Genomic DNA, 27,587 nt, shown 5'->3' on the forward strand with positions numbered 1-27,587 from the left:
TAATATTATTAATTGATGAATGATGAACGTTGTAGGTATAATATGTAAGTAATACGTATATAATATAGAGCTTAAATATACATATATCTGCAGTGTCGTCGTTAACTCATGATACTCCGCAAGAAGCAATTAATATATTTTATTGAACAATTGAACCCCATATAATCTGCATAATATGTAGGTATAACCATTAAGAATATTATATATTTATAATAATATACATTTCGATGTTTTCCTACAATTTTTGAAAATTAAATGTGCAAGTTGTAATCACTATTGGTAAGTACTCAATTTAATCGGAATAAATTATTAAGAGAAAAGGAAAATGTTCTTAATATTATTTCTCAACAATTTAGAACTTTCCAGGGAGTCTAAAATTAAACTAAGGGTGCTATACACTATATAGTATATATATATATATGCATCACACAGTTGTGCCAATAACTTTATGATTTTGAAGTTTTAAATGTCACATCACACCTTGTTCGCGGGTTTTTTTGAAGGGGAAGTATCGTTTTGCTCCTCGAAAAGTACTATCTAAGGGGTACCTTATAGGCTACCCTAAAAGCCGCCCTAAGGCATTAAAGTAATAGCATTGTAACCTAAATAAAATCGATAACGTTTTTCCGTATATTTCTAGTTACATAATATTGTTCTGGTTCTATAGCCGCAATGAATAAAAATATAAAAATATAATACCTGGACAAGGCGATAGCAGTCTTGTGCTGTAGTCGTTCGGCGGCTAATATCTCAGGAACTCGTTGTAATGGCGAGTGCCGAACTTGCAAGAAACACAACAAAGCGATCACCGCGTGGTTGGCCGCCATGTGTGGTCTGGCCTCGGGAACTGCTGCCATGTTAGCTAAAAGCGTGGCTGTTTGCTCTTGCAAAAACACCGACGACTTGGTGCCGTTTTTCCGGACCGCCTCTATCAGTGACCCAGCGGTACCCATGTTCAATATTGTCCATATCGCATTAGGTTCCATGAATGTAATGTTGGCCAGCGCAGCGGACGACAGCAACAACGTTTCAGATGACTGCGTAGTCTCCACAAGATCTGCGGTCGGAGGTTAAAAAGAAAAAAAATCAGTCAAAACACATATTATTTGGGCGACATATCACGAAATAGTGATAAATAGTTCATGACATACACGTCAACGAGGATATAATAGTATCCAGGTATTCGTTGAGCCCGTTGACGACGTGGTTGTCTTCGATCCAAGGAGCGGTGATTTGAGCCAACACGGATACGGCGTCGGTAAGTTCTTTTTCCGAGCGGTTTTTACTGCCCAATATGTCGGATAATATCTCTACACCACCGGCCTAAATATTAAACAGAAGTTTATTTAATTATATTAAATTTTAAATTATTTATATATTAGTATAGGTATTATTATAAATTTTATAAATTGTATTATTATTGGTACAGATATATAATTAAAGTGTATATATAAGTGTATAGTGTTATATATCTGTGATTAAAGGTTACGTCGTGTTATCAGCAATTTTGATTTCATTTTATGTTTATTTTTATTATATAATATTTATAACAAAATCATTATATTAGTTGAGTACCTTTTCGAATTGTCTGATGCTATCCGAAGAGCAACACACCATGGCTAGAGTGCGCAAAGCAGCTGATCTGACTGTACTAGACACGGCTTCTATGCAAACAGTCAACAATGATCGGACACCATTGCATTTTGTTACCAAACTACCAAGATGAACACTTTCCAATCCCAGGCTGTTGATACTGGACATGGTCTTAACGAGCTCAATATCAGTGCTTGGTTCTTCCAATATGTTCACCAATGACTAAAAGTATAATAAAATATGTAGACAGTATAGATTAATTCGATGAAAATGTTCCAAATTTGAAATGTAAAATTATTTTTATTTACTTGTATTTTCTTCATTAATAGAGCGTCGATTAATTCACTAAATATTTGTCCTAGTGCGGACACGTCGTTTAGAATAATCTTTCTGTTGCCTAGACGTCGGTTAGCATGAATTCTTAGTTTCTCGGAAACATCAACCAAGTCCATACATAACTCTTGGCCATGCTCAGGTAGTTCACTCTCGTGATCACAAACAAAGTCCAACAACAAACCAGTTAATGTTTGGACGGATGGACCAAAATTATCAATTGGACATTTGTTCAAAACACTATGAAAAAAATGTGAATAAATTATCATATAATATAGACAAACTAATAAAAACACCTACTTGTACACTTGTATAAATTCATCAGATATGATTTTTGTACGCTGATAAAGGTCTCGCACAACTTCAGAATCGGTGCAAACAATTGTAGAAAAACGGCACGCATCTTCTGAAGTTGCTATTGATTTCGATTGAAGAGTAGTCATACATTCAGGTTCGCATCTAAACCTCAGTTCGTTTAACCACTGACCAACGGGCACTTCATTTTCATGTTCAATTCTGGAAAGAACCATAAAGTATGGTATATTTTATAAATTTTCACAGTAATTAAAAAATTTCCTCAATTTAGATTCAAATAAATATCTATGTTTACTATGTAATGATAAAAAAATATATAAAAATTTGATTTGGATATATGTTATTCTATTAGTTAAATCTAAATTAGTTAGTCGAAAAATAAAACAAATTAAAAGTTATATCTATATAATGAGTGTATAATTTAATAATTTAATAATATTATATATTATAAGTTATAACGTACATTAATACTATAATTATACTGCATTAAACATTTACCTGTTAAAGCTATCTTTTAAATGTTTTGGTTTTCTTAGTTGTAGATCTTTTCTATAATGTAATCTAGGCGTACAACATCTATTTTTGGTTGATTTCGGTGTAGACGTATGTTCAGGTGTACCCGGTCTGTCGGATTCACAAAGACTCACTGTGTCTGCATCGTTAAGACGGTCGACAAACGGTGTAGGTGGATCGATAATCAACTCATTATTTTTGATGCAGTCTTGTTTAATGTTTTCTACAACGGTAACGTTTTCTGACTGATCAAAATGGCCGTCAAAACTTTTCACCGAACTTGGCGTTGACAGTAGTACCACGCTGGTTTTTGGTAGTTCATCAACAATAAAACATGTTCGGTTAGGTGTGCGTGGTTCTTCCTCATATCTTTTTGTTGTTGGCCTGAACGGAGACGTTTCCTCGGCGGTAACGTAGTCAAATGAACGGAACTTTCTAGATAATTCGCACGCTGGTAGAAAACAATTACAATGATTGGGTGATTGTGGGTGGGGTTCGCAAGGTGAAGGGAGCCTAGGAACTGGGGCTTCGGGTAGCACTCCGTCTGGCAATTTTTCAGTAAATGCATTCGTACTGTTCTGTTGTTTGTCTTCTTTTGGCAAAGCTTTAGACGATCCTAAAGGACTACTCTCAGAGTCCGAAAAACCAGAGTCCTGCGATTTGTGACTACCATTGCTCGGGCTACCAGATGACACACGTCTGCTCTCCGGCGATGAGGATGGTTGTCGGCGCCATGAGTGATGAATATCTTCATCGTCATCGTCCAAGTTGGGGAACCACACCTTGCTACGAGTTCGTTGAAAGTCAGTCATATTTATTTTGTTCATTGGACCTGAAACAAAATATTTGCCTTATCTTAGAGAACAGAATATATTTCATAACAATTGATCCGTTAGAATATACTATAATAAATAATAATTATTCAAGAGCCAATTGCAGAGTAGCTACAGCAGGTATGTTGTATGTAGCATAGTCTCTTGTGAAAATATTAATAAAAATGTCAAGTATATTAATTTCGGCTATAATCTGCAATATTAAAAATTTAAATACACATGTTGTGCACATACATTTTAGTTATAAAACAAAACGAGGTTAAACTCGTCAATTTAAAAATATATTATGTAACAGAGTACAGATATATGGAATACTTATTTATAATTTGATATAAATTAAATTTTATGCGGGGAATAACTTTTAACTTTGAAGGATACCGACATTTTTTTAATTTTAATAATTTAACGTATGACGTAAATAATTATTATACATTTACTATTATTATTTTCTTTTAAATGTTTTAATTAAAATTACCTAATAAACATTAAATATTATTTCGTATGTTACAAAAAAAAATAGTAAGATAAAATTTAAAAAATAGTTCCAAGTGTTATCTAGTTTAAATTGATTTTGTCTATAATGACTCGCTGATTACTGAAATGATATTTCTGAAGACTAGCGGATATTTTTAAACGTACTTAAAAGGTTTCTATGACCTGCAATATGTAACATATATATTATAAGTTGATCACTATACTTATTATTGTTAATAGTATTTAATAATATCTAATATAAATACTTATATTTATTTTATAATATACATTTAATATTTTATTGTTATTTGTTACTATTGAAGATTCAAAGAACTCTATTAAATGTAGGCAGATATCAATAAAATTAATATTAAATTTAATTATGATTATATTACTTTAAAATTATTTCAAATGAAAAACATTAAAAGTATTCATACACTTATATGTCTATGACAAAACATGAGTAGGTTTATTATAGTAGTACATTTATTTACCTACGAAATATACCTGACTGGCTAGCTACATATTTATAAAATGGTATATAGCACGACGACTGACGAGTTACTTCAGAGTGAGTGTATAGAATATATAGATACCGGTAGCTATCAAAGTTCGGTTTAGGCTCTCCTGCAGACATAGTAATAATAATTGAACGGGTGTAGAGTAGGTATTAAGTTCGTTTTATTGTTCCTAAGACATTTTGTGCGAGCGTGACTGATAGTGTTATAGAACGTCGAACAATAAACCATATAGATTAGTCCTATATAGCCGTGACCGAATAACAATCGTCTCCTTACTTACAACGAGGGTGATATGAAGATCGAGTTCACTTAGATATTACTTTTCGAAACAGGTCACGGTTAAAAATATATACTCAGGTATACAGGTAGTCTTAGGAGCACATGGTTAGGTATTACTCTTTAAGAATGCACATACATACCGGTTGATTATGGACATTTCTAGTTGATCCAATTCTTTTATTGGGGTACATTATTTTTTTTTTTAAATACATTTACAATACAAAAACAAAATAATTATAAAATATATAAAACAAATCCTAACATAAAACTAATTACCGGTTTGTATTCTTATCAAAGGGTGTATGCTATATACTTTATCTAAATTATGAATACCTAACAGACTAACAGAGCACCTATACGTCCTACACATTATAAGTTATAACCACATACGATACAAAATTAACGAATTATACAAAACCAATTTTAATCAATACATTAGACCCAGTCGAGCTAATAACTAATGATATAAGAATCAAATGTGTAAGGAAATGAACATTATAGACAATACACTAGACGCTTCAAACAAAAGGTCATTATGATTTATGAAACCAATGACCATTGTATAGTATATATTTTAAGTCACTGGACGGTGATAACCATCAACCTTCCGAGTGGTCGCGACCCCCATTGAGTAGTACATTACGTTATCGATATCGAATCTACGGTTATAAACGAATAAATAGCGTACTACGTAGATAAACAGTAGTTATAAGTTTTAAGTTTATAACTTATTATAAAATATGAAGTTATATTTTTATAATCATATGATTATTTTATGAGTCTCATGAAATTCAATTCGGCGAATAATCTATTAGTAAGTAATTACTAATTATTATAAATCGTAATAGTTTTATTTTAAACAAACTTTTAGATATAGCGCCATAGAGTATCTGATACATAGTCACTTAAGGTTGCCTACTATGTTTTTACTTGTTTTTAGTAAGTACATGTATATGGTATATCTACAGACCACATTACCACTACTAATATTGAAGATTAGTTCTATGAACGTGCAGTATTATCAATTTAATAAATAAAATAATATTATAATCGGTCAAGAGTTTAATACATTTTTAGAGTTTAAAGAAATATCTAGCTGTTTTTTTACAATAATGTTTTTTTTTGTCACGAACCCTTTTGAGGAGAAGGTTTATGAATACGAATTAGATTGGTAGGTAATGCAGATGGATTGCGAGTCTAAAATTCAAAAATAATATATTCGTTTATTAGAAGGTTTTGTTAATCTCTTTATTGAATGCTATACGTCCACATATAGATTTAAACATTGAGACTTATACACTAATCGTCTGACCTTCTAAAATAAATTATTATTCTTTAAATGTGTCAAACAATTTACATAAAATATTTATAATAATATTTAATAATTTAAGTTAATTGAACGTATTTATAAATTATACGAAGTAAACATATTATTATGTATAAAAAGAATAATACAACAAATTTTTTCTGCTGCTTTTAGTTTTTTGTATTTTTGCGTACCTATTATATAACAATACAATACACATAAGTACATAACGCATTATGTAATTTATATAAAAAAAAAATTGCAGTTAAAGCAATTTGAATAAAGATAATTTTATTTCCAAGAAATAAAGAAACACTTCTATAATTTTTAATTGTGTTCATTTTTATATAAAATCGATATAAAATAATATAAAGTCATATGAAATATTGTACATTACAAATTGAACTAATATTGTTTTATGTATTCTACATCATTTGGTAAATTTCAAATTGAACGTAATTGAAGAATTTATATAACTGTATTCGTATGTTTGAATCACATATTCATAATTTCAAATAACAATAGTTTTTTTTTTTACCAAACTCATAATAAATTATCAAATGATTATTAAATGAGAAACAAAAGATTTGAAATAGTTTTTTGTAAAATAATTTAGCAAAAATCAAAATTATTTTAATTATGTAGCGATAGATGATAAATGTATATTGTGTACCTGCTTGTTTAGGCATAAAAACACGACACATTTTATTATTACATATTTACATACATGAAAAACATAATTTTATACCAAAGCGTTTTTTCGATTTATATTATAAAATTTAGTTATATTTTAATATACAATGCAATGCATGGCGCATGTCGATATATCATTTTTTATCGTAATATGTATACGTACGTCATGTAATTGTGTAATATCAATACATAATATACAGACCGCGCCTTTATAATGTAGGTATTTATTAAAGATGATGTACACGGCCGGCAGCATAAATGCTGTGTAGGTACTCGTGTTCTACTAGCCCAGGATATTTTCTAATTATTTTAAAGCTATGATGTACAATTTAAGGTGCAAAACAAAAGAATCCAATTTGTGTGATGTTGTATTACGATCTAAACACATTTTAATATTGTCCAAATTCCTCGAGGCATTATTTTACATGAAGCACTAATTTTCTTTTTCTATTGTACAACTAATATAATACCTACCTACCTATGTCCCTATATTGAACGTTATAGGTATTGTATACACGTCTCCACGAAAACACGTGACGATATGGCGATGAAAACTATGTAAAAAAAAAAAAATACATAATATTTAAGATCTTTCCTGGGTGTCAGTTAGTATATTCAACGCGTTTCATCAGTTTTTAAATGTATATATACATTAAAAAAATTTCATGACACTATCATAGAGTTTAAGAATTTCTATAATAAACAACAGTTATGAATTATTAAATATACTATATAGTTATGAGGTATGGTAGTAACTCTTTATAAAAATATTTCCTTAAATTCATTGCAGTCTTAAATTTTCCCCACAGAGTTTATATAATTATTATATGGATTTCTGGTATTACTTTAATGTTATTTACATTAGACATATACACTTGCAGTTGTTTCATAAAAGAAATTTAAGTAATATAAGTTATACCTATAGTTCTTCAGATTTATGTATTATATTGTATGCAATATGTTACGAATATATATTGTTTATAAATAACTGATTAGTCATCTACTTATGTGCTACTGGAGTGTTCAGGAGTGTATACATTTGATCTAGGACTTAGAATCCATATACATACTACCGTCCAGATGTCCATAGTCCAGAACAAGAGGAAGTTATTAATGGCATATTGGCATATGCCAAATATTTGAAAATTAAAACATTCTATAAAGTTATAAGAATAAAAAAAAATATATTATTTATAGTTTGTCTAAAAACCACTCTTAAAATATAAAAAATCCGTACGGTCAATTAATTTATTAGTTGCACTAAAAAAAATCCATTTACAATATATTGTATGTTATTACTTATTAGTTATTACCATATGTTACCTACTATTACGATAAATCATAAATATTTGTGATGCATGGTGTTAACTTGATAATATTTGTAATAAATTTCAATTATTAACATAGTAGCATACACATCAAATAGTTATTCGTTTCAATTCAAAACAATCAAAACTATAACATTTAGGTTTTTCTAATACACACTTATATTTTAATATATAAAGGGCGAATAAAATAAATATATATCTTCGTCATTAGTGAGTGAAGAATGCGTGTTTAATACGGTTGATTAATTAGTACATTATCAGTCGAGAATTCTAAAGAAATTTAGCACCTAAATAGTGCATTAGTGTTTTGTGTTTATATTATAGTTATATATGGTTAACAGCACGAAAGACGAAAGAGCTAAGTTTTAAAATAGCGTATAAACGAAGGATTGATTGCAAAATAATAAAAATATATATCACCAAACCGATCGTCGTGTTTATATCGTATTATATTTTAATAGATATTAGATGGATCATTATCATTATATATTTATACATACTTAATTGTTTTTATACATTTTTATGATTGGGAAAGAATGTTCACCTTTACTGCGGAGTGCGGATTGTTTTAATCGCGAGCATTCTGCTCCATACAACAAGCCTCCGCCGCCGGGTCTCTTATGCCAGTGTGTTATCTCACAACATGTTTGGTCACTTTCTCAGTCGTTCAGAAATGTACCCATTGAAATAAGTACGTATTTAGTAGGTAGTATATCTCAATGACGTCCAAAGATTTATGCGTGTTTACACTACCGGTATTTATAATTTCGCATTCATCTCCATTCAGAAGGTCGTTTAACAATAACAGCGATAAAGAACATTGCATTAAAAAAAAAAAAAAAAAATGTAAATGTAAATATTAATTATTTTATAATCAATTCGCATTTAAATATGAATTTTCATGTATACCTATATAATAGTAAATATTATATTAATATCTAAATAATATCTGATATTAATTACGATATGATATTAATTTAAAAAAATGTATGCAATTTTATTGGATTATCTACCAATAATTAAACAATACATCATTAATTTACTTTTTGTCCAACTACATCCTATAAAATATTTTATTTTAAATGTTATATGTTTGATTGGGCGTGAGAAAATATTATTAACGAATAAGTATGGTACTATATAGGTAATACTTTCTAAGCTTTAGGGTAAGCATAATATTAACTACATATATATATATATACCTGTATGGTAATATATGATATAATAACCAACTAGGTATATAATATAATATTATGGTGTGTCGTGTGTGAATCTACTTAAACTATTGTTAATACTGATATAATAATGTATTTGATTTAAAAAAATACATATTTTTAATTTACAAACTTGTATATTAATAATTTTCATATTTATTTTAATATATTATTATATCCGTTAAACAGTATATACGGCTATTTATTTTTTTCGTCATTATATTTTGTTTAATTGTCGTATAATAATTATTATAGTTATACCTATTACTGTTAAATTGTTGTAATCAATTGAACATATTTTTTCACAGTTTAATACATTGTTTAAAGACTAAGTGCAATAACGTTTATATATTAAATCCATTACCCATTTATGGAATGCTCTTTATGATATTTTTATTTCAAAAAGGTTTTATGAATAAAAAAATTGTTTAAGTAGGTATATACAGTAATGTTATCTAACGTGTTTTTTTACCACGGTCCACAACAAATTTGTTACATTAATGGTTGTGTAGATACAGAATTTCTAAAGAATTTCATTTCACATACTAAAATATAGGTGGGTATATCTACGGTAGGTGTCATGAAAAATCGTGTAGTGCATTTATGAAAAAAAAAAATAAGAATGTATAGGCTTTACTGAATACCTTTAGTGTTAAAACCCGTTACATTATGTCCATTGTTATACAATGTTATTTTCCAGTTAACTGATAATGATTTTTATCATATTATACAGGTACTTACTGAAAAATATAATGTCTGTGAAAACTAAATAGATATTCGATTTGAAGTTCCAAATATTTCAATATTATATATTTGATTTAATTTGATGAACGCATTTATTGACAGTATCGAGTATTGACTAGAATACTAGATGATATTATAAAGTATAAACCTACAACCTACTGTAAAAAAAAAATTCGTTATATTCACAAGTCAAAACAAGCAGCACATACACATTTTTTAATCTAAATATTTTTTCTATATAGTTACTTGTTGTGACGAAACTATCATGGAAAAATTGTGCAAATGAGACTATATTATTATGAATTTATGATATATTATATGCAATGATTAGAAATATAACTAATTCAATTTATTTTTACTCATTTGTGTGTATAAAATATAATATAATATATAGTAATCAATAAACAACATATTTTATAACTTTTGATAAACGGATTTTTATTTAAGTACATAATTAAACGCTTATTTTACCATTTGATTACCTAGATATATAATCGATTGTGTTTACATAGTATAATATTATACCTAAACATAACATATATTTGTAATTATTTAGCAAAAAAATAAAATGTTATTATATAGTTGGAATTCTAATATCATTTTAAATTTGATTGAAAATGTATATCATAAACATTTTGTATTGTTATTGACTATATTAAACTTATTACAGTATAATGCTTATAATGCTATATACCATTATTTTTTTTAAATGTTATAAAAAATTATTTTACATTGATTTATAATAATTGATGTATAGTGTGTTGTGTGTACTGAGTGTCCCACGAAGAATAGTAAATTGTTATTTTTTTTTTTTATTCAAATAAATACAATTTATATTAATATAAATAAACAAATCCTTGTTGGAGGTTATACATATTTTTGTAGTTTATTAATATTGATGTGGTTAAGATTATATAGTATATTATCTTTATATATATTATATACTATTATAATATTATGAAAAATAAGATGCAATTTATAATATACTTTTAAATGCCTAAAATCTGATATAACCTTTTTTTGATTATATACAAATCTATATAGTATATATAATATATAAATATATATATGTGTGTGTGTGTGTGTGTGTGTGTGCGTATGAATAAAATGTATGATTTATTGAATAAAAACCGTAAGAGATATTTAGAATTTTAAGATACCTGGTATTGAATATTTATATAGGTATTATGCATGTATATTATACACTTACTAGATTTTTTTCATCTATCACGAAATTATTCATACAGACTACTTAAGAGTGCTAAATCAACAGTAGATGCTGCGTGTCTCGTGTACACGTATTCGCGCGGCCCACCGTGACAAGACATATTATCAGGTATGATGTAAACTGTAAACACACTGTAGTAAGTCCATCGGAGGTCTTTGGCCCTCACGTGTGGAAAGACCGGCTAGTTTTATTATTATTATTTATAGTCAAAGCCATTCTCTTCCTTTTTTTAATACATTATATTATTTTCTTCTTATTTTATTGGTACACAGGAATACAGGACCATCATACAGGTGCTTTTACCGTCATAAGACGTGATGTACGATCACTTCCGTCAAATTATAATGAGACTATTTCTTACTAGTAGTCGATACCATATAATATAATGTATACTACACTCGTATATTCTATATAGTATATATATATATATTATATATACCCTGTCTTATATCCTAAACTACGATTTTCTTAGTGTATATAATGTATATGTTTATATGTGGGTGTTACTTATCCATTTTTTTATAGTAAAAAAAGTTAAATTATAATGAAAAATAAATATTATTTTGTTTCATAATAATTAATAATTATATAGTACTGTAATACACCCATACGACCTCTCATTGGATAATACGTTTATTTTACAACGTAACATATTTTTGAACGTTTGGAAGTTTATAATTTTAATTTTAATCAACACAGCTTGGAACAATTAATTATAAAATAACTTATAACAGTTATTGTAACTTTTAAAATTAAAATACACTAAAATAAATTTAGTTAAACCTGAAGATAGAATTATATCATATTCTACCTGAGATTAGAGATATATGTAGTAACTAAATAAATGGCAGTGGATATTATTAGTCCTATAGAGGTGAGTGGGAAAATGGCAACGAGAAACAGCTCACATATAAGTTCTACAATTTAGAATTGTAGACTAGATCTTACGGGATTGCTTCCCGTATTTATATTTAATATGCAGACCACATGTGGCGTGATCGTGGATTTAGGATATTAATTTATGAATTATGTAATATATAATATATATATATATATATATATATATATATATATATATATATATACATATGTGTGTGTGTGTGTGTGTGTGTGTATTTCAGTATTTATTTCAATTTTGCATACATATATTATAATTTAACTCTATAATTGCATACTACAACAACAATATATATATATATATATTACACAAGTCTACACATGTAGGCTTACTACATTTTTTAAATACTAACATTGTCAAAAATAAAAATATTATACCTACCCATTTAAGTGTTTAGTCGAAATATAATCATTGTAAGAGTATACGAAGTTTATTTAAAATAAAATTAAGTTTAAGTAGTTATTTAAAATTAAAAACTAGATAAATAAATCATTAGATGATTTGAATTTTTGAAAAAAATTTGTGTCAATTTTAAACTGTTTATATAGTAGTGAGTAGTCTTATACATTTAACTTGGTAAGTACTAAGTATGTATTGGCAGGGAAATAAATAACCATACAGATAGTTGCGGACATCGTTGGTAGAAGACGGGAACATCCATCGTACATGTTACATGTATGCATCGGATAAACATCATGAACACTATTACTACCGTAGTACCGTCCCAAGAACGGGCAAATACGTTGCAACTATTATTTTCTCCTTTGCAGGGCGGCTGTTTGGCGATATGTTATTTTTTTGCGTATTTGTATCGAATACTATATGCGATCAAACCGGTTTGAAATGCATACCGCAAAAAATAATAATACAAATAAAAACGTACAGAGAGTACCTACTTCATTCTACATGTATACATACATAATATTTTAAATTCTGTTTATGTTCCGATATTATATTTTTCAGTTAAGACTCGATTGCGCCTGAATTAAATCATATTTCATATTTATACATGTTTACTGCCATTGCTTTCGATGATAAAAATCAATAAAAGTAAGTCAATAATATTTTTTTTTAAATGGTCATATTTGTATACCTATAGAGAATAATTTCAAAAATTAAACTCTTATTATTTTTTCAACGTACTTGTAAAATAATACTTATTAGATATTATAATATATTCTAATAACCTCTGCCTAAAAACTAAAGTGCTTATTGTTATAAATAAACTTCTCAATAATAGTGTTAATTCGATCACATTGAATCAGAGACCAACTATTTTTTATATTATGTAGAATTGTAGAATATATACAATTAAAATTATACAATAGGTATATTAGACATATTTTTATATTGCTAAAATGTTATGTAGCTATGTATTTCTCAAATTAAGATTACTAATTTTCAACGTTTAATTTAAATAACAGTACATAATTAATATAATATAACAATTAAATTTAAAATAAGTAAAAACTAGATTTTTATGAGATGATCAATAATATTTGTTTGGAACCTTTGTTTTGACACCTTGTTTGCCAGAATCTTATATAATCCCAGTTATCCCGGTTAGGTATTTGTATAAATCTATATTGTAAGAGACAATTTAATATAACTTTAAGCCATAAGGTTTGAATAGTACCAAATAACTCAAATTATCATAAAATAGATTAAAACAAAATATAATAAATAGTATAAAAAATAAACAAGCACTTAAAGGCTGATTTAAGATTTATATATAAGTTTATAAACGGAATAATTTTTTGCCCGGAATGATTAGAAAAAATTAAGAAGAATGTCCTATTCTTTAATGCCAGAGTTTCTATCACCTTTTATCACACTTAAAATTATATCTTAAATAGTAGGTATACTAAATTGTAAATAGTATGTTCAATAAAAAGTTAAAAACTTTGATTTTTTTTCTTATTGATCCCTACGATCATAACTCATAACATATTGAATATTAATAGTAGAATAAAATAATTTTAAGAAATGTTTATTATATCTTTATGGTATAATCTATACTCGAGATTATATAATTTAGTTAATTAATTAATTGTATATTATATCTGTGTTTTTACATCGCTGGGTGTTTATTTAATAAATAATTAAAATTCTATATATTATGGCTTAAAAAATAAACGCATTATTATATTTATTATTGATAATTTATTTCTAACATTTGAAAATTAAGTAAACCTAAAATTTTAAGTAATGAAAATTGTCATCAAGAAACAATAAGTGGCTTTACCTACTTCTGTCAAACGATTCATGTGCATAAATATTATTCTTAATGACAAATTTAGATTTGATTTCACTTCCTTAGTAAATTATCTACACAGGTTAGCGGAATAATTTAATATTTAAAAAAAATATGCATTTATTATTTATTAACCACATAGTAATTTATTATTATGGTAAGTTTTTAGCAGATTTTAAAACTTTAATAATTTATACGTACTAATGGGTAAAGGCACCTGGCACCATTGACATCCCGTATAAATGTCCGTTAAATGGCACCATAATGTAGGTATTATGAAAAATATATGTTGTTTATTATGTTTTATTATTTCTAAACAAATCAGCCCTGGAAACATGCAATAGATTGTCAGTTGTATAATACCAGTATATATTTTATCGTTATGCCCGAATGGTATATACGCGTTTTGCGTTTATATAAAGAACGTTCCGACGACGATTCCGGCCGTCGTCCGAGATCAAGTCAATTAATTAAACACTCTTGTGTAGCGTATTATGCATATAAAATACAACTTATGAGCACTCAAGATATAATCACATCTCTATAGTTATAGTTATATATATTATATACATATATTTTTCTTCCTATTTCTTTAAACCTACACTGGATAGAGGATTGTAATTGAAATCTTAAAATTTAAAGTTTTGTCATAAATATGCAACGTACCTATGTGCTGAATGCTGATGAGTTATTAATTATAAGTTGTAAGTTAAGATATAAATATATTGTAGGATGGAATTGAAACAAAAAACATATGTAATATGAAGTATATTATATTTAATATTATGCAATAGGTATTCCAAGGGAAACGTTTAACTAATTAAATGTTAGTTAAAGATGACGAAGATAATTTCATCGAACAAAAACGAAAGTCATCAACTTGATATTGAACAAGAATATATGACGACTTCAGAACTAGTCTCAGAAATTATTATACTAGTTTATTATCAAGATCTATAAAATATAATAAACTAGAATAAAAGTTAAGTTTTGGAGAACAAGTTTCATCAACACTTAAAATACAATTTTAAATTTTAAATATGAAAGTTATTTCATCAAATATAAATTACATTTAGATCCATTTCGTTTATAATTATATAACTGAAAATATAATAATTTATATAGGATAGTTCCTTTTAAGACAAATACTAAATAGTTATTTTCTCAAAAAATTTTCTCGATTTAAGGAACACATTTTTTAGATACCTAGGTTGAAGTATATTTATTAATTATTGTTCATTTTTTTATATTAATAAATGTAATACCTATTTAAAATTAAAAAAAAATAATATTTTTCTGAGAATTTCAAGTATAAAATCAAGTACCTAAGTTGAATAAATAGTTTAATTAGTTACATATATTTAAAGTTTATAAGAGACAAATTGAGTGGCAAATCATTAAAATATGTTGTTCCAATAGATAATCCGCTTATCATAATCATAAGACTTATAAGCTATAACTTTAACTAGTTTAACTCCTTGGAAACTACAGCTCTTATAGTCCATTAAATTTTAAATTTTTTAATGAATAATAAAAACATTTTCAGACTAAACGATCAACCCTATATTGTTTGTATTAAATTACCTTCACATTACGAGATTTAAAGTTTGGACGTTTTTATAATATATAATTAGGTGTTCATTTTTTCAATGAATAATACTAAATTAATCATAACCAGTATGTTGAAATACATTTGAATAAGGTCCAATTATTTTATAGAAATCTATTGATTTAATGTTTATTGTTATGTCCCTCTATTAATTTAGTTAAATTTTAAATTGTAAACGATTAAATTAAAGGTATGTAATAATTTTGGAGGATCAACGAGTCATTTTTATTTTAAAATATATTAATTTACGCACATACATATAATGTGTTATCTACGATTGAAATCGTGTTAGCGGTTAAGTATACAGGTGCTCCTATATCTGTTATTAGTTAGGTATTATGAAGCAACAATTATTTTTAATTGATTGAGAAATCGGATGTAATAAATATTGTTAAGGATAAAATCATCAAAATGCCGTTACTTCGTACGTAAAATAAATTACACGATATAGGTAGCTATATAGGTATATGTAAATGGTATAAATAATAACATTATCAGATGTAGATCTTGAACAAAATTAATATTCAATATGGTCTTACACAACCGTATTGTCATCAAAATAGTTTAATTTTATAAAACATAACGCGGGTTACGGCTATGAAATAATATATATAAGAGAAAACTCATTTTTCGTAAAAATCACAGCAGGTATTTCAAGATCGGTTGTGTTATGCGTAACTGCGGTACATTTTTCAAAGGGCAACACACCCGCGCGTCGCGCTCTCATTATGAATTCTGCTCTTGCCCGTTTCTAACCAACAATGGTTCATTCCCCGGGACATGTACGATCACGGAGACCTTCCTGTTTACTATGTGTAATAAATATTTTACTATCGTTCGCATCCCAATTGACGTGCTCGGTAAATAATGAAATCACAATTGGTACGTGGAGGAAAAAAACTCAGGTAATATTATATACGTGTGTGTGCATTTAGTTTATATATTAATATAGCCACTACAATGGTTGACCAGTATTGAATGGACAATATGGTTAAAATATAGCACCCAGCAGCTATGTCACGATGAAAAATGTTTTATATTAACAAACTAAAAATCTATAATATATTCATTTTCTAATGTATATAATTAACGTGTGTAGTGTATATTTACCAAACTTTACCTGCTTAGATTAATTTTAAATACTAAAAAATTCTTTTTTTAAGGTACCTATTAGTTTTTATACATTTTTGAAGGTTACCTATTGTTAACCAACAAATTTTGTTTTGATACAGATACTTTTGATACAAGGTAAAATATAACTATTCTTCATTTATTTTAAAATTTAAATAATATACTTATATGTATATATATATGTATTTATATTATATTATATTATTATTAAATATAATATAGTGTTATTTTTTTTTTATTTATTGTTAATTATTAGATCGTTTCTTAATATTGTGGGTTACTGAATTTAAGAAATCGGAAATATTTATTTTTCAAAGTTGTTTCAATCTTTTTTCTTTCAACATAATTTGACCAAGTTTAGTAGTTAACTTATTGATTTCTCCAGCCTCATCTATTGCTGATTTTGCATAATCTGCAGCAACCTCATATCTCATTTTTCGTATTAAATATAATGGGCTCCAGAATACATAATATATTATATAGGTGTATATTACTTTATATTATATAATCAAAGGTATATACACTACTCCTTACACATAGGGTAACATAGTCTTTATATCTTATATACTATCGTCAAAATATTAGGAAACAAAATATTTTATTTCGGGGGTTTTTCGTCGAGGGTTTTTTCCAGGGATTATCATCCCTACTACAAGGTTATATAAAGTTTACCACTCGTATAATATTTTATTAAAAATTATGTTTAGAATTTTTAAATGTAAACAATTCGATCATTGACATTAAATAAATTGTAATAAAAAACGGGTTGACATAATATTAAAAGATTACTTTTTAATTATAATTCAAAGTTATTTCCTATTAGAGACTAGAGTATTTATATATTTGAGAATTAAAATTGATATTTGTAAAACAATAACTACCTAATTTATTTATAATTAATTGCTTTAGTATTAAAATGTAATACAGTATTTAGGTACATACACCAATTTTTCAAAAAAATTCAATATAAATATAATTGTATGTTCAAGAAATATTTTGTGTGACACTGTAATATATTGTTTTACAAAAATCCAACACGAAATTGTAGAGTTTGTTAGTTATTATTAGCTATTTATCAGCTTGTATGTGGAGTTGCAAGTTGTTAACAATATTAAAAAATAAAACTATATTGATATTTTATGTCCACATATTTATATGACCTAATTTGAATTAAATTCAATCCATACAACAAATGTAACAAACATACCAAAGCCAAAATCGATTACAAAAAAAACTGAAAGAAAATAATAAACAACCGAAAATTAGTTTGCTATAATAGTCGACTATATTGTCTATATTATCTCAATCGTTTTTAATAATACCAATCTTTCATTTGACACCATTATATCATTATTCATTATTAAAAATCAACATCAGAATATTATTAATATCATATTATTTTATTAGATTAAATATTTAAATTTGTCATCAGGATATGCAATAAACATAACATTTGGTGATTTATATGTTAATTTAATTTAATTTATATATTCTAATAATATATTTTTAATATATGGCCATTCAATAAATTGCATAGCTAGATAGCAAATCACTTCTACGTAGTTTAAATTATGTACACAAATCATATATTATACTGATTTTAGCATAATAAGAATAATATTATCAGGTACTTACTGAGTACATGATAAAGACATCCAACATTGGATCTTCAAATCAATCTGAAAAAAAATGGCATAGTAGATATACAATAAATTATGGTAATATAAATTATAAATTATAATAATATATCAAACAAGTTAAGTAAATTTAAATTAACAGTTATAAAATCCAAAAAAATCTAAGAAAAAAACTTGAAAATATGTAGATCAACGGGTTATTTTTATTTAGACGTAGTTTGTAGAACTACATAGTCAGATCGTATTAGACCTGGGTTAACTGGCTGATTTGTAATGAAAATATATTTAACTGAAGTATATTATGAAGTACTTCATCATCAAACATATTTTACCGTAAAACATTGACACCGCTAATTAATATTTATAAAAACAGTGGTTATACCATTATTATAGCTTATAGGTATTCCGTAAGAGGTACCATATATTTATTATTCATGTATAAGAAGTGCAATAACTAATAAATTATCCAAATAATTACAGTGCATTTACGCCTGTTACCAATATGTTATAGAATCCAAAGTTTGTGATTGTATAATAATTTATTTATATTATCAACGATGATAATCATTATTACTACTGACATATATTTTAAAATATTACAGTATCAGATTCTGTTGTATATTATACGTATAATGGCTGCAGTATATAGGTGAAAGGACATTTAATAATTTAATTAATTTATAGATTTTTATTATTTTAATATATTATATTATACCTTCTATAATCGTAATATTTTATTTTTTTTTTTATTTTTTATTGCAATTCGGTTATGTCCGTTATCCCGCATTCACATATTATATGCGTGTAGATGGAATAACATTAATGTGTTCATTCTCTTATAGGTACTATATTATAAAGAATATGCTGGCGGAAACAAAAGACATAGATACCTATTATAACGATGTACGTAAAATATGTATATGAAGTAACTATGTAGATAGTATAAGGGTTATTAAAGGGAAAACAAATAAAAATTGATTAAATTATGCAAGCAGTTATATTCTTATAGTTATGAATTTATGATGATAGATAAACATATAAGATATAAATATATTAATATAATTTAAAATTTATAAATTATAAACAATTATTGTTATTAATGTTATTAATTATTATGTATTAATATTTCACAATTTACAATAAAATAATTGTTATATAGCCAATGCCATAATAGGTATATACTATATATTATAATAATAAAGACGCCCGTTGCAGGTTTGTTTTAGTACTAGTAAAATGTAATAATTTATATAATTATAAGTTGGGTACATTTTAATCGTTATCTAAATGTTTTTGTAAATAAACATAATTGTGGTGTATAACTAATGATAAAATAATAAGATTTAGAAGTTCAAAAAAAAAAAATTTAAGCTATGTTTTTAAACCAATATCGTAAGTTTGATAGATATTTTTATTTAATATTATATATTATTTTGAATTTTAATCTTTTTCATTGATTTTTAAGATAATTTTGATTATTAACCGTTTTTCTAATAAGTGCATAAAAAAAATTATCTATAGTATAGAGCAAAAAGTATGTTTGGGAATCATTGTGACCTATGGCAAAAAATTGAAAGGGGGCCTACAAACTCACGCACCCTCAAATCACGATGGGGCGAAAAACCGTTACAAACTCATACGTACGTTATATATATATATATACGATGGTAAACCATCTACGCGGCAACAGAATTGTATCCTACTTCCGATTACAAAATAGGGGGGAAGGTATATTATATAATATAGAAATTTAAAACGTAAAATCCAATAATACTATTATAACAAACTCAGTGATTTTAACGCTGGTATAAATATAGGTAATATATATGATTTATAATAAGCAACTACATGAATAAAATAAAAATAAATACATTTACGAACATCCTGAAAAATAAACTTAATTATGAGATGTATAATGTATATAACATATAATATGTATCTATTATAGTATTATATTATATAATATTTAAATATAATTTTAAACTAACTATTAAATTAAATATACGCATACAACTAGTTGATTTTTTATCTTATTTATGTATTTTATATTATATAGATATAGCTAATTTCCATGGCATACCTATAGATAATAGGTAGGTATTTGAATTCTACATATACATTTTTATATAAATAATCTTTTTTAAATATTGATTATAGACGTATTAATGATGTGATTATAAATATGATAATTTATGAAATGTTCAACAATTAGAAAATATATAAAATTGCGCAAACTCGTTAATGCTTAAAGATAATACACTATAAAATAAATATATTTTTTTATGAAAGGATGAAATAAAAAATATTCAATTGACAATAATACATTTGTATCAATTACATTAATTGTGTAAAATTAAATAAATAATTTCAATAAAAAATAGATAACATTTAATAAAAACTATAATATTGAATATAGTTATCTTCAGTCATATATATTATATTTATTTATCAAACGATAAGAAACAGACATTGACATGTAATTGTAAATGAAATATTTGTTATTTTTACTTTTGAACACTCAACAAAATCAAAATTGATTGTGCGTGTTGTTTTTTACGCCCATAGATATTTAAAATTTAAATAAATGTGTGCGTGTTTATAATATTATATTAGAACGGTCACCCACGCTGGCACGACGCTGCACTAATACAAAAAAAATCTCTTATGTGGTGTGTTATAGCAAATTTTTTACTCGTGTACTTATTTTACTTATTAACTGCATAAAATCGACGTAACTGACGGTTATCCATAATACGTACAATATATTTTATTATTTAATGCTCAAAAATATCCCCATACGAATTAATTGCCACCGTAAACGTACAAAACATTAAGTATATGCGACCGCACATCTGTCGGATCTCTTCAGTTTCAAGAGACCACGAACTCGATCTACCGAAGCGCGTACAACGACTGCATAATAAATTACTTTTATACGTAGTGCGCACTACGTACGATAACAATAATATAATAGCACATATGCGCGTGCGTTTTGATCTCCGTCTAGCGTAACCATAGGCCTGCAACAGACGCGACGGCAACACGCGTGGCCCCAACGGGCAGCAGCCGGCGAGTCTACGCCGCACGCGCCAAACTGCAGTAAATAATATTATGTTATACCATATATATATATATATATATACACATTATACATAATAGTAATATGTACGCGTCGCGGTCGTTGTAGTCATCATCATATTAATACACTTTTTTTTTCTCTTACGGTCCAGTGACGTTCCCGCGCAAACAGTCCGCGAGTGTTATATCTATGTATGTATATTATATTATAGTGAGTCACTCCATGCGTATACGCGACGAGTGTGTAAACCGTGTAATTTGCTATCCAAGTGTGTGTACACTATAACGTTTGTGTATCGTATTATGTGTGTGTGGGCGCGTGTGTGTTGTGCATGAGTGGTGTAAGCCATTTTGACGTTATACTTGCCACTTGGGGACTTTGATAGGAGCAGGGCGTCTCGTCTTCGCAGTCTTCGTTAAAATATACCCATACATAAAGCGAGGTGTGGACCCGAAGAGTTTTTACTTTTCGTCGTTGCGCAACAATTACAACAATTTCATTCAGCATAATATATTATAATAATATATATACCTATATATAATATATATATTCAAAATAACTGCCGTTTTTCGTTTAAATTCATAAATGCGTCATAAAATTATTCAATAACTATATAATTTTTATTTTTTCTAAACCATATTGTAATAAATTATTATAGCTCAGTCTACCTACAGTGTGAGTTTACTAAAGTTAAGTATCAAAACTCAATCAAAATTCTACGAATTATAATTTATAAAATATAAAGGTACCTAAAAATGAGTTATAACAATTTTTATTAAAAAAAAAATTAAATTCTATATGATTAACTATTATGCGAGCATTATATCAAAATATATTTATTTATTTATATTTAAAAAGCTGTTGTACCTATACATTATTATATAGATTAGGAATAGTGAATGAACATGACGTTTTTTCCTTGTACACACTGAATCACATTTTGGAATGTGTAATTATTATATTATTCGTGATATCTCAGACGTTGAGTCATCTCTTATTTTTTCATTGCTATTCGCTATAATAGCGCATACAAGGTAACGATGCACCTATTATAACATTAGGTGCAAAATTACTATTATATATACATATGTATATAAGATAGATACATCACATTTTTTTTAACTGATAACATAGATTTAAACACTTCCTACTCGCTATGATTTTTACAAAATTATATTTTTGCAGTAATCATAATTAAGTGAATAATAATTATCACATTTTTAAAGAAATACTACATGCGAATAATAAAATAGTTAGTTGATTTAAATTTTAAAAATCTGATAATTATTTATTAAAATAAACCATTGAAAAACACAATGAAGATGTACAAATTCAAGCTTATTTTGAAGTATAAATGTTGGTAAAACTAATAAAACTTGTTAAAAACATAATATATGCTAATTATTAATTTATTATGTAAATGTATTGACCAATATGAAAACTTAACTGCTTAACGATAATTTATTATAATATCAACAAAAACAAATATTCATTATATTAGTAGTAATTATAAAATTAATAATTACCACACAACCACTCAGACTACTGTGTTTTAGTTTATCGTCTAAGTATAATTTACGAATATTAGTGAATGTAAAATTGGTTGTAAACAATGTTATACTATTAGTTTATCAAACCAGTGAGATTTCACAAATATCTATTCAAAGAGTTAAAAGCATAAAAATCATTTATCGAACATTCAACTTTGTTAATAATTCTCTTTTAAGAATATTTTGCTAATGATCATACACATTGCTCATATAAACAACTTATGATTGACCAATTTAATGATATGATGCCAAAAAACCAATGGACTACTTCAACAGCTTGAGTAAACTATCCTTTGGTATTATAGTGCTATTATTATTCAAAAGTAAAATGTGGAGTAATAAGGTTTATTTAAACACGGTATGATAAAAGCATTTTACGATTTATTTACTTTTAATTTACAAATTGTTTATAAACGAATAAATGATCCACTAATTTATTTCTAGGTACTAATTTTAAATCATTAATGGTATGAAATACAGTGATACTTTAATATACCTATCTATATAATTTATATAGTTAATTATACATTACGTATTTACTGAATATTAATTTTATTTTCATGTATTAAAAATACAACTTCAACTTCATAGGCCATTCGTTTTTGAAATAGAAGACTTACCAAGAAATATATGGATGAAAACATTAAGGCAATACTGCAAAATCTTAAAATTTCTTTTATTTTAAATTTTCTGAAAAGAAAGTTTGAAAAGAGTATTTTTTTATTGAATAAACCTTATTTTAGATATGAATAAATAGCATATAAATTAAATAACTATATCCTATAAATTATAATACATAATTAACTAAAATGCGGATATTATACCACTATAACTTTTTTTAAGCTTTGGGAAAGTGCAGCGAAATGCCTATTTAGAACCATATAATACGTCAATTACATATTATATCCATATATTTGTTTATTTATTATTTTTAATGTATTTATTAGTATTGAAATACATTTATCGTAGCTTTTATAGTTTTGTGTCTACTTATTTTACATATACGTTAATGTAATTTACATATATGATATATTATTTACGTTTAATTTTTTCAAATTCCTAAATGTTTTTGTGATACCGAATTTATACATATATATATTAATATATTATATTATATATTATTTAGGGTAAATTGTATTAATATTTTAATTTGCAATCAAATGTTATTCAGTTTCTATAACTCACTTTTTTTATAAAGTTTAATATTTTACAATATCAATAATTTAACCATTGATCGGCTCAACTGTTTCATGTTTTAATAGAGTGTATACTAATCAATTATTTTGAAAGACCCCACTAGAGATTCAGGGGTCTGATCGTGTCTACAATGCATGTCTACTATTATAAAGGGTAAAAGTTTCAGTATATAGAATTGGCGACATTTGGTGTTTTCCCTTGACAAGTGTCCCTTGTCACTTATTCCCCTAAACCTAAGCCATTATCAATAAAGTGAAATAAAGAATTTAACGGGATCAAGTGGATTAATATTATAGATCCCCTATTATATGGCTGCATAGCAAAAAGACAATATAGTAGTAATGATGTTATGGGAATCGCAAAAAAGCTCAGCAGATGTTACTTTTGTAATTTATTATAATATTTATAATTTATAATGCATATATTATTATATATAGATACCTAGGTATTAAGTATAATGAATAGGTACATATTATATAGTATAGTATTGTTTATAACCTAGAAATGTATTAAAAATAAAAATAAAATTAATATTTCATATGTATTTAATTTATTATTATTTTTTTTTTAATTAATGACCTAGGTTTATAATAAAACATTGTTATTTTTATTTTATCATAATTTTATAAAATATAATTTATGTAGATTTAGCGGACGTTCGTGATGCAAACAATAGACTTTGGCATTATATTTATGTGATTATAATTAGTAACTATTTTACTCGTGATATAATTTTAAAGTTGTGTAGATTTTAATGTAGGCATACCAGTTGCTGTAGGTAATCGGGCGTAAATGGATTTCAGTTAAATGATTAGGCACGGAGTCACGGACATTCTAACAATGTTTTACTTGAAATAATATCATATTTTTGATACTAATAGTACATACTACATATAATATACTAAATATGAACAAGTTTATTATGTATACATAAAATACATACCTACAGTTAATAGATAAAATTAATAAATGTATTAAATTAACTACATACTAATATTACTTTATCATGCTTAAAAATAAAAAATGAACCAACAGCAATAGTAACGATTTATGTATAAACTATAAATATTTATAAAGTGCATACAATATGTCATTATGTGCTTCTATTTTATATTTGGCCAATTATTTAGTTTATTTCAAATATACATATTATATCTCGATTAAATATTTTTTATTGTTGTGGCATGCGAATGCCTTGCACTGTCCTATATAGTTTTGCAATACATTGTTATTTTACCGGCGACAGATTTATCTAGTTTATAATAGCAGTTTATAATCAATGAAGGTACATTATACTATTATAGTAATATACATCATACACTATACAAATAGCGGAAGTATGCAAAAATAATCAACGTGGTCATTTGCAAGGTTGGGTAGCACATATGATGTAAAATAAACAGCGAAAATGTTATGAAACTAATTTGCTGTCTCAAATAAATTTAAGACAGTGCATTGAAAACATCTTCCTGTTTATATGATATGATAAGCCTGCAATTTACCTAGATATAATAATAATAATAATATTGTACAAAAAGTTCATATTACCACATAATAAATTACGTTTAATTTAATAAGCTAACAATGATTAGTGATTGTATAACCATTATATATATATATATAATATTGCCATATTGGTACAAAGCTACTATAAATACAAATATTATTATCAAATTTAAAGGAAATGCAAATTTAAAAGATGTAATAGAATTATTATTCATACATAAATTGCTTGTACTTCTAATTTATTAATTTTTAAATATTTTAAATACCTTTTTTTCGAAATTGTATTGCTAAGGGTGACGACTGCCTTTTTTTAGCTGCATCGCTTATTAATTATTGTAAATCAAATAATTCAATAATACTATATTGTATTAGACTTTACATATTGAATATTTTGTCATGATAAACCAGTAAATAAATAATTAAACGTATTATATATTATAAGATTTGGACGATTTGGTTATGTATTATTTAATATTATCTTCTATAGATATGATACATATATTATTGAAATATTTGTTTGATAAAAATGTATTCAATACCTAAACGATTAGCACTTAAAAAGAAAAAAATAGTATTATTAAATATCATAATTTGTTATTTATACAAATAATTTTAGTATTCTTTATTGTATTCATGAAGTTGTCTGAAATTACTTAAATATAAGGTATTTAACTAGAGGGTAATATATCTATACGTATATATTATAAGTTATAACAATATAACTGGGTAACATAACTTTTATTTTTATGAAACAGTTTATATACCTAAATATTTTTCCTGCAGGTGTGACTGCAGGTATAGTATTACAGTATATATATATAGCCATGTTATTACATTTGCAGATGTGATTCATGTACAAGGAATATCATTATACGCATTGCTATAAGTGTTACTATTTTGCTGACGAACATGAAAGATTACGTGATATGCACACAATGCGACATCATTCAGAATATGGTGATTATAGGAACAATGATTATTGTCAGACAACATGTTTTGTAAGATTGTGAACAATTTCTTATTAGCATTTTTATAAATATAAAGCATTTCTGAAGTCATGTAAATAATCATTTAAATACACTTTTATATCAAGGTCAAATAAAACAACTATTAATTATGATTCGTATTATTTGAATTTAATATTTTTGCATTTTTTTAAAGATAAATAATCATTTTCTCAAAATGTATAAACGTTTTTATAATATTGTTTTACATTTTTTAAGTTATAATTACAACTTATATTATTTTTGAAATATTAGGTATGGCAGTATATTTAGCTTATTTCATATATTCTGAAGCAAAATATTTTTTTGAAAATGAGAAGTTAAATACACAACAATTGAGTTTAAAAT

General features: G+C 26.0%; 1 protein-coding gene across 2 annotated transcripts in view; it reads right to left on the bottom strand.

Moving 5' to 3' along the window:
* Positions 1-27,587, bottom strand: part of LOC132928226 (protein inscuteable homolog) — a 36,579-nt gene that overhangs the window by 4,276 nt on the left and 4,716 nt on the right. The window contains exons 2-8 of one of the 2 annotated variants that reach the window (XM_060992755.1): positions 18,902-18,945; positions 2,740-3,586; positions 2,227-2,442; positions 1,902-2,166; positions 1,576-1,815; positions 1,152-1,323; positions 700-1,057 (exon numbers count right to left, since the gene is read on the bottom strand). In XM_060992755.1, coding sequence (XP_060848738.1) covers positions 700-1,057; positions 1,152-1,323; positions 1,576-1,815; positions 1,902-2,166; positions 2,227-2,442; positions 2,740-3,581 — 2,093 coding nt within the window. In that variant the 5' untranslated portion in view covers positions 3,582-3,586; positions 18,902-18,945. The remainder of the gene's footprint in view (positions 1-699; positions 1,058-1,151; positions 1,324-1,575; positions 1,816-1,901; positions 2,167-2,226; positions 2,443-2,739; positions 3,587-18,901; positions 18,946-27,587) is intronic. The other variant, XM_060992756.1, reaches the window with a different exon arrangement.

Source organism: Rhopalosiphum padi, chromosome 4 (assembly GCF_020882245.1).
Source record: "Rhopalosiphum padi isolate XX-2018 chromosome 4, ASM2088224v1, whole genome shotgun sequence".
NCBI lineage: Eukaryota > Metazoa > Arthropoda > Insecta > Hemiptera > Aphididae > Rhopalosiphum > Rhopalosiphum padi.